Source organism: Cataglyphis hispanica, chromosome 18 (genome assembly GCF_021464435.1).
Source record: "Cataglyphis hispanica isolate Lineage 1 chromosome 18, ULB_Chis1_1.0, whole genome shotgun sequence".
NCBI lineage: Eukaryota > Metazoa > Arthropoda > Insecta > Hymenoptera > Formicidae > Cataglyphis > Cataglyphis hispanica.
In genome coordinates, this window is record NC_065971.1 from 4,204,037 (window position 1) to 4,214,210 (window position 10,174).

The window sequence follows — 10,174 nt, forward strand, 5'->3', positions numbered from 1 at the left end:
TTTAAGAAAGTATAGATGTATATGTGAAAAAAGAAATAATTATTTATAAATTTTGAGTTGAATGTATGATGTATTTATCTTTTTTTTTTCAACAAAAGATAAGTATGAGTTGTATGCAACATTTTTATCGAAGAGTTTCTTTTTTATAAAATTATTTTGTTTTTATAACTGAGTAATATTGCTATTTCTTTCGTTAGCATTATTTCCCATAATATTATCGTCCATAAATTGTTTATTTCGCATAACAGCTCTTGCCAACAATGCACTAGAAGATCGTACCATCGCAAAATGTTTGTGACAATTATTCCATGTGTTACATTTTAAAATGTTTTTATGACATAAGTGTGAATTCATACAATTTTTCAACGTTTGCGTTACGACATTTCGGAATTTTTTTCCTGCAAGATAATACAGAAAGAAGTTTATTGCAAAATTCCAGTGGTATATGTGAAAGAATAAACCACGGCACCATTTGAGTAACATCTTCTCTTGCAACCTGAAAAGATAACATTACGTCGTCTTCAAATATATGTATGACGCAATATTATTCATGATATAAATGTCTCAAATAGAAGAAATTTGATTTCATAGCTTAGTATAATATTAGAATATTTGTTTAATACTCATATTTATAATTTATTATTTACCAGTGTATATAATGTTCATTTTCTTCTAGATTTTTAGCAGGATGTTTAATTAAAATTACATCCCAATAAAGTTCCAACGTCTCGACGATTCCGAGTGGCAGCATTAAAATTAAATGTACTATCGATACTGCAAGCAACGTCCTACTAGAATTGTGGGTTCTGTTACTTTTATATCTGAAATTATCTAAAGCAAAAATCGCACATTCTTAAATCTCTTGTCATAACATTGTACATCATAATAATCACGATGATGACTTACGAGTTAATTCGTTGTGAATTTTGTAAGACTTTCTCATGCGAATAATCAATAACAAGTTACCGATGGATATAAAAAGCAACGGAAGCCATGTAGATAGAGCGATGTAAAAGTACATAGCATTACCCCATGGTTTTATTTTCTCTTGACATGGTACAAATTCGAAAACGCTGTCTGTCTCGTATCCTATAATTTATAATTCGACGATAGAAATAATAACACAATAATAATAATAATAATAACTGAATTGCAAATAGTAAAAAATGATACGATTATGCGAATACACTTTACCGCCAGAGTACAACTTCGTTAAGGATATTATAAAGCTAATGCAAATTAAAGTTGTAATAATTATAATTGCGGAACAATTTTGGCAACTGCGAGCTCCAAATGGAAACATTATTGCGATAACGCGCGTCCACGTGAGAGCAACGATCAACCAAGTTGATGTAAATTGGAAAAGCTCCATACTCACAGAACTCGTTCCGCATAAAAATCTGCTGTTCTGAAGAAATATCCTGAGTATAATTTTTCTGCTGTCAATGAGTATCTTACTTTAACGTGTAATATTATTACAATCACTATTTTATAGTACGATATTATAAATGAACAAAGTATATATAAAGAAAATTTAATAATTCAAATAAAATTAAAATGTAAAGATTTAATCAATAAGTTTCTTATAACAGAAAGATTGAACGAAGTTTGATCGAATTTTTTAAGAGGACATATGCAATTACGAAATCAAATGACAAAATTATCTTTTTTTTATGTTCCTTTTTCTCAACTGAATTAATATTCAAATAATTTTTATCCACTTTCTTTCTCCAAATATATTTGGCTACATTTTGGTCGGTGTTTTTTGTATGAGATCAATTTTTTGGCAACTTTAATTTTTTTGTAATTTTTGATAAATTTACATTTTCTTCTCTCTTGAATCAAATGATCAAATCCTACTTTGTTTCTAAACAAATTTTTAAAAATTAATGATGGGAAATTAATAATTTCCAAGAAAAAGATACATCGAAAAACACAATTGTAGCAAAAGATTTCAAGGTCTTTGACAAAGCATTATATGTTAAATATTTTTTTATGCTCTTAAATATCAAAAAAATTATTTTATATATTTCAAAAATTGTTTAAGGAATCATTTACTTAAAAAAAAATAATTAAAATTTTTATATTTTAGTCATTGTATCTGTCCCAATACGCAAATTGGACATAATATTTACCATAAAAAGATCATTAATGGATGTCGAGTGCGATTTTGCGACGCTGATAGCATAATTAAAAATTAATGCTCCATTATCCGATATAGCAAGCGCGCTTAGATAAAGTGACAAATTGGAGTCACATAGCACTGGTATGCTCAACATACTAAAAGATACAGTATTTAGCAATACACCTATACGAAGTATACGAGTTACAACTTTATATGAGAACGGTCAAAGATTGTGCACAGTACACAGCGAGAGCATTCCTTACCGAGTATTATAATAAATGGTGTTATATAGCGAAGCAAGAAACGGACGAATCTGACAAACGGCTGCAACGATAGCCAGTAAGAACGTACTTCGCAGGGCCATTTAATTTCTAGATCGGGTTGAGTGGAATTAGGAATAAAATCTAAAACTGTTATGGGCAAGGGACATGTTGAAACGGTGCTGAAAATTAGAAAATACAACATATTACGTCAGTCATTATTGAAAATTAAAAAGAAATAATAAAGTAGTATCTATTTTTTGTTTCCTTCGCATAGCTTTTTTTGTAACATTCGATTGTCATGCTTTCAAGTGTATATAGAATACAAAAGAATATAAAAGAAATAACATATTTAATGTCGTCATATATATTTCCTTACCTGAAGATACACGTAGAGGAGAGCTCATTAGAATTCACTGATTGTGACAGCATATTTGCGACAAATATCAATGCTCGAATATTTCTTTTATGTAGCAATATCATTTTGCACTAATAATAAGCATGTAACAGTCAATCCTAATCAAGAATCTTAAATTTAAGTCTAGTCTGACACTATACTTGGAGAAGTATTATTTGTCTTGTAGCACAGACATGACTAACAATGGACTCCTTTTAATTAGAAGCTGCAAAGCATCTGTTGTCAATTATCATAATGTGATGTAGCGTTCTGATTAACATTTCGAAATGAGCAGTTGTATTGTTTATACATTGTTACGTTTAGAGTGCGTTAACACGGATATCAGAATATATATCTACTACTTTTACTATTTGATCAAAATAAGACTGCGATTAAAGCTAAATTAACTGCATTTAACTCACAGTTAATAAAAAATAGTTTGTATTATATTAGATCAGATTATATCATAAAATAATCTGATTAATTTCCAATTATTAGAAGAGACGTTTTGATAGGAACAGCAAGCTTAAAATATATATATATTTGGCAATTTTTTATAATCATTGTAAAACTTTATTTTCAAACCGAAAAAACACAGTTAACATAATACACAAATTTACATGGTTAACAAAAGGCATACGAGAAATATATAATCATAGCAGAAAATTAGTTGTGTAATAAATTGCATATTATATCAATTGTTAAAAATAAAAGCTTGCCTTAATATATTTGCGTACATTTCTCGTATTTCACATTGTCGCATCCATGAATATTATAATCCTAAAACAATTTATATCCGTCGCAAATTGATGATATGCCATTTCGATTCGTCATGTAATCTTATGCAACGACTTTACGAGTTTGCGGATATTGTTATTTTATATGCGCAATATATATATATATATAGAGGAACCACTCTCATTCTATACAAATATATTTTTTAACATGTTATTAACATATAATATTTACATTTATGATTCACACAAATTTACGAGTGAAAGGCACATGTTGAAACCACGATAGCTTGATAATAATTTTGCTACTTAGCCACTCTCGCGCTAAGAATATCTTACAACTATAATTCTCCTCTATATTGGCTTTAAAATGTGATATAAATAAATGCCTTGTCAATTACAAATCTAATATAACTAAACTATATAGTGCATTTAATGTATGATATGCGATGTTCTACAATTTTTTTTTTTCGTCTAATCTGCTATTAATGATACCTTTCATTGCGATACATTTAATTCGCATAAAAAATATTCAATCTGAAACATAATCTTACTATATTCAATACCAAATCATAAATTCGATTCAAATTTTTTTTGCCAATAATCATTATTCATTGCACTTTCCATATTTCTCTTGTATTTATCAAAAATATATTCTTTTCCTCCAATGTTCTGCAATTTAATCATTGATCTATAAATCTTGCCATGGTATACATTCCACGGATTTATATCTTCTTTACATAGTTATTATTACACTCCTACACATCGTGTCATATAACATCTGATAGTTTCATTTAAAAAATCCAATTCCTGTCCTAAGAAAAAATATTTTCGATCTATACTTTCGAATAATACTTGATCTCTCAAATAATAATAAATGAAACAAATCTGAGATGTAAACCACTTTCGGATAATTGAGTTTCATAAGATATACATCTGTTTTTATAATTCAATATAAATATTTGTTTATTATATATTTACGTAGCTTATTGAATGATATGAGTAAATGGAAGAATTTTTTTTTCGAGTGATGCTTTGACATTTTTTTCCATTCACACATCCAACATGTACATACAATATTAGCTGAGCTTCTCTATAAAACAATACGATTTGAAAAGTAGTTTCAGATTACAGAAGTATATTTGTTTAAAATGCACAGTTTCTAAAGTGAATGAACTAGTTAATTGTTATCAAACTAATGGTCTGATAAGCTACGCATAAACATCGATAGTCTATATCTACATTTAAACTATGTAAACTATGTATCGCCATGTGTGTTATTTGGACAGATAATTTACGCAGTTTTACGCTTATAATTCATTTTTCTTCTTGTTTTCAAAATAAGATCTTTCCCCAAAACACATATAATTTTTATATTTTCTTGCTGTTATTTTATTTAGGTTGAAAATCATTCGCGTTGCTGTATTTAATTATTATATATAATAATTTAATTTATATAGAAAGATGAAACATTAATGAAAAACAATAGGGTTTTTTTTTAAGTTTATATAGTTTATAATCTATGTGAAGAAAAGATTATATAAGTTTTCATATAGACAACATGTACATATAAGCTAAAGACTTAATTTTTTAGTATACATTATCCCCATAATCATATACTAAAAGATTAATAAATTAATAAGCTAAGTGCAATTGTATTACTTATATTTTCCTGATACTTGGTATACGTATTTCAAGAAAACATAATTAGACCGTATTTGATATTTAAATAGAAACACGAGCAACAGAGAATAAAGTTTGTTTCTATTTGTCAGTAAGTTAAGTAATCTTTATTCCTAAAAAATAATGTGAGAATTGTTTTTAAATGTGGTTTAGAATCATATTCTGTCTCTTGCTTTGCCCAATTTTGTAACACAGCCTTATTTTTATTACATACTATCAAGAGAATTCTGATAGCCAGTTTAGAAAGCACATATGTACGTTTCCATATTACACAGTACATCTCGATCTCTATATGTATATATAATTGAATGTTTGTTCAATAATCGATTAGAGGGACATTACATATAGAAATATTGATGCTTTACTTTGTAGAATTATCGGAAAAATAATATTTGCGTAACAATTCGATCGTACACCCGCTCGAAAATATAATAACGTGATTTTTATGAGATCACGATATAATGATCTTTATTATTTGATGTATCATTAACTATTCAACAGATCATAGAGAGTATAATCGTTCCACATTATCTCCATTGAGTGTAATGAGAATCTGTATAAATAATTCTATTTGTTTCATTTTTCAAGATATTAATGATGAATGGATTATGTCCTATGATTTGTGATTGAAATCAGATATGGCAATATATCATTTTTATTAATCTACATGACACGGACGCCTCTACTAATGCAACGCTTTTAACTTTGTCTTAATTATTCTATAGGATAAGTACAAATATTAGAGAAACAGAGTAAATCTGGATATTCTGTAAAAGGCTTTAATGTAGAGAACTTCATGAGATAAAGCACGGGCGTTATGTGTAATTGTTTGCAATACACATTTGAATTCAAAACTAGTCTTTTGTTCTCAATCACAGCCACTGAACAGTAACAGAAACATTTTATAATATTTTTACATGCATTTGCATACTTTCCTACAATCTTTTTTCCTTTTGCAGGCGCCTGGTGATGAGTAATTTTACTCCTTTTATCGGTTAGCGTAAATCCAACGTAGAGCTGATAACAGCTGCATTATTACATGTTAAACAAGTTGTTAATGGAGAAATATCTGTGCGGAACCATATTAAACTGTAATATAAAATAGTATCTACATAACCAAGTTCCTTGATGCTTTACATGGGAGACATCATCCTGATATTCCATCCCTGTTTTATACAGGTAAGAGTATATCATTAACAATAATAAAGTAAACAGTATTATGATAGCAGTGACATTTATAAATTGAGATATATTATTACTTACAAAATTAAAATTTATTGATGAAAATTTTTTCACTTTTCTTAAGATATATAATTTAAACATTAACTTAAAAAAAAGGATATATGTGACAGAAATGTCCTTGCAGCAAGTTTTATTATTATTGACCTATAATCACATGGACAAAAATCACGGCGATACATATAAGTTCATTGCTTTTTTAATCATGAAACAAGAGCAAATAAACTTCAAGGTAATCTTTCCTACGATATTTCCTACGTCCTTCAGCGTGACTATAATTGTGTTATTTGATAATTGTACTGTTTACTCTACTATTAGATTGCTATGTTTCCCAACTAAAATTTTTTTTATCGTCGACATTTTATATTTTTATCAACGAGTTTGATATCTACATTAATTATCTTAATTGCATTATAACAACGCACGCTTTCTTACTTCGGATGTTTCGTTCATGTTAAAATATCTTGTCAAATTTGTATCAGAAAGTAAAGCTGCGCTTTACATATCATACTTTCTAATATCACCATGGTAAAAAAATTAACTTATAGTTAAAATAAGTTTCTATATATGTACATGTACGTATTTACAACATGCATGTGTTGTATTACGCACAATTAGACAGATTTATTAGCGAGATTTTTTCATTTTCACTTTATTATCTGTATTTTAATATGTTCGTTGTACTGAATCAGATTAATTTCTCACCTGAATGCTTAAATTCTAGTTGACGAGTACAGATTTCTGTACATTACAAGGAACTCAGTAAGCATTATCTGAGATTATTACGTTGACACAATTAAAAAAAAGTGACAAATAAATTATCGAGCGGTATTTTCAGTGTGAAAAATATTTAGTAATAGAGAAAATGATAAAAAACTAAGATGGCGATTTAATTTACAAAATTTCAAAATTTGATATAGAGAATATAAAATAAATAATCAGTAGATTTTTATATATATTTCTTCGCTTTAAATTAATTATGATTAAATAGCTGTTTTTTTTCTTTCAATAATTTAAATTTCAATTCGTTATTATGTCGAATTATTGTACTGTGCATTTCTACCCATGGTATTTACAAAAATATGCATTGGATAAGTACCAGAAAGAGTACCTGTTATCATGTAGCGGCACTTTATCTGCTCTGCATTTCTCTGCATGTAAGTGTTGCATTGCACAAGATTTATATTGATGCATCATTAATTGCACAATTTAAATGTACTTTATATTGTTTATATACTTAGTCGGGCTTATAGATTGGAATCTTTGGAATAAATTCAATTAGAAGAACCTGTAAGAAAAAAAAGAGAAAATAATATTGGTTAATATTATTGCACAATATATATATATATTATCCTATATTCTAATATAATTTTGTAATATCTTACATATTCCATCATAGAAGAGCTATCGCATCTCTGTTTTGCCAATCTCCAATGTAATCCCAGTTTATGGTAAAGTCTACTGTTTTCCCATTCTAACAATTTGTTTAATGAGTGTTGGGTCTATAAAAAAAAATATATATATACATTTAAATATTTATATATTTTACAAATGCTATATAAAAATCTCAAGTTTTCCCATAATAATTATGTCTTACCCTTTTACTCAAGCAAATGACAGGCCACAGAGAACATCCTAGGGTACAGCAGCAACATACACAACCGCAGAATAACCACTTAACATTAACAGGTAAAGTCTTTTTCAGTACACTATTTATTCTCATAACGGTTGCCTTAAATTCTTCTGGTGCTACTCGAGATATGAGGCCATTAGGAAACTCCGATTCAAAACGATTACTGAGACCGAATCTAAAAGAAAAAGAATGTTACACAGATTAATAATCTTCTTCTAATATATAAATAATGATATAAATGTCAATGGCATTAGATAAGATTTTTTAAATAAAGCTATAATATATAAACTAGTATATGTTTTTTGACACATGTATAGATTTATCTAATCTTAAAAGTTAAGAAGCCTGGAAAATTCTGAATGTTAATATAATCAGTAAAATTTTTATTAGAAGTATTTAATAAGAGAATAACTTTCGTTATATGCCTATATATATTAAAATAATAATTAGATATAAGTTATTTTATATTATATAGATCAAATATTTAAGAAATACTGATTACAGAAACAATTATATAATGCTGAATAAAAATGCATAAATATCTTTTTATCAGAAATGAGTAATAAATTATCATACAGATCTACGTCATCTACTTATTACATGCAATTAAAAATGCAGATAAACATTGCACAGATAATACACAGATCTCTATCGACAGTAGATGCATTTTATAATCATATGTATGTATGTACATATAAAACATGTGTTTTATTTCCTTATTTATCGTTTAAAATAATATTCATTCAACTTGAAGATTGAATGTATAATGATTTCATTATATGTACATTTACATACAAAATAATCCGCGCGATCATGCTGAATATGCATTCATGATTAAGGAAAAAATTGTCTCAGCAATCCGTGATGTCAATAACAAGACGCGCGTTACGGGACATCGAAATTGACCGAAATCAGGTGATCCATTGTTTGCCTCCCTTTGTGAAAGAGCGCGCGCGTCCTCCTCCACCTCCTTCTCCCCCCGTGCTCCCAGAACAACAAAGAACTTTCTCGTATGCCCGTTTGATTAGATGCACATACATTTTTCAACTGACATTTCAACTTACACTGTCATATTGCCAGCCCCGCGAATTACGATCGGGTCCGGCACCATCGCGACGTAGTGCTCCTCCAAATTTTGCTCGTTTTCCTCCTCCTCCTCCTCGTAGATCGCATCGAAATCCGCCATCGCCGCTACGAATCCGTCGCTTCCCGCGAACGTGTAAAGCGTACAGCATATAAAGCAACGACCACGCGACGTCCGTGTGCGCGTCTCTTCCTCTCCAACTGGGCCAGGTCGACGACGCGCGGACGCGACGTTCTCGCCGAAGCGCGTATTCTCGCTCACATTCCCGCCGCGATGAGCTTCCGGCTCGTCATCGCGCTCGTCCCGTCGCGATGATCCTTACGAGCGACGATCATCTCTCTCCGCGAATACGAGGATGGGCTAGGCCAACAACTGTTAGGCTCTCGCTCAATGACAATGACAACAATCGTGATACTCTTCACCAGTGTTTACTCGTTGCACCTGCACAACCGCACGATGTGCATGACGCGCACTGCGGATATACGCGATATGTTATGTGTTCACAGCTCATCAATTTTTTCCTCGCTGCGATTCCAGGCTTGCCAACATAATCGCGCGCGCGCGCGCCGTGTCAACTAGAGTTCTATATATATATATAATATAAGAAGTTAGCGTCACATTGCTCCTCATTTGAATGTAAAGCGTAAACGGTGTGTCGTCGACGAAAACATTGGCGGCCATCTTCTCCTCCTCCTCTCCTTCCTTCCCTCAGGTATTTCCATCCATAATCTGTAACATAATTAATAGCAATTTAGCTTTGCTAAATTAATCTTTTTTTTACTTGGTCTTGCAAGATATATAAACAAAAATAAATAATACAATCAAATCCACTTGGAGCCCGGATGTGGTACTTAGGGCGTAAACAATAATAATTGTAATTGTAATTGAGAAGGACCTGAAAGGGATTGAAATAATTATAATATATTGTTAATATATTTCTAAATTACAATTATTATTGTTTATGCCCTAAGTATTGCATCCGGGCTCCAAGTGGCCTTGATTTTACTCTTTATTTTTGA

At 29.9% G+C, this 10,174-nt stretch overlaps 2 protein-coding genes across 2 annotated transcripts; both read right to left on the bottom strand.

Annotated features, from left to right (window-relative positions):
- Positions 1 to 96: 96 nt before the first annotated feature.
- LOC126856327 (uncharacterized) lies at positions 97 to 3,206 on the bottom strand. Its single transcript, XM_050604743.1, has 7 exons — positions 2,765 to 3,206; positions 2,389 to 2,567; positions 2,136 to 2,308; positions 1,195 to 1,408; positions 907 to 1,089; positions 648 to 831; positions 97 to 496 (listed from the first exon to the last, which is right to left on the bottom strand). Exons 1-7 carry the CDS (start codon positions 2,866 to 2,868, stop codon positions 163 to 165), a joined length of 1,371 nt encoding a protein of 456 aa, XP_050460700.1. The 5' UTR covers positions 2,869 to 3,206; the 3' UTR covers positions 97 to 162.
- Positions 3,207 to 3,330: 124 nt separating this feature from the next.
- LOC126856321 (cysteine-rich hydrophobic domain-containing protein 2) lies at positions 3,331 to 9,675 on the bottom strand. The gene is made up of 4 exons (XM_050604736.1): positions 9,136 to 9,675; positions 8,036 to 8,246; positions 7,824 to 7,940; positions 3,331 to 7,726 (listed from the first exon to the last, which is right to left on the bottom strand). Exons 1-4 carry the CDS (start codon positions 9,255 to 9,257, stop codon positions 7,676 to 7,678), a joined length of 501 nt encoding a protein of 166 aa, XP_050460693.1. The 5' UTR covers positions 9,258 to 9,675; the 3' UTR covers positions 3,331 to 7,675.
- Positions 9,676 to 10,174: the final 499 nt, after the last annotated feature.

What these genes read in the sequence shown, in the direction of transcription:
- LOC126856327 (XM_050604743.1), bottom strand. Translation starts at nt 2,868, where the DNA reads ATGATATTGCTACATAAAAGAAATATTCGAGCATTGATATTTGTCGCA. An exon ending in ACCATTTATTATAATACTCG is followed by an intron (nt 2,309 to 2,388) that starts GTAAGGAATGCT and finishes TACTTCGTATAG; the next exon opens with GTGTATTGCTAAATACTGTA. An exon ending in AATTCACAACGAATTAACTC is followed by an intron (nt 832 to 906) that starts GTAAGTCATCAT and finishes TTTTTGCTTTAG; the next exon opens with ATAATTTCAGATATAAAAGT.
- LOC126856321 (XM_050604736.1), bottom strand. Translation starts at nt 9,257, where the DNA reads ATGGCGGATTTCGATGCGATCTACGAGGAGGAGGAGGAGGAAAACGAG. An exon ending in GGGGCTGGCAATATGACAGT is followed by an intron (nt 8,247 to 9,135) that starts GTAAGTTGAAAT and finishes TTTTTCTTTTAG; the next exon opens with ATTCGGTCTCAGTAATCGTT. An exon ending in TCATTTGCTTGAGTAAAAGG is followed by an intron (nt 7,941 to 8,035) that starts GTAAGACATAAT and finishes TTTTTTTTATAG; the next exon opens with ACCCAACACTCATTAAACAA.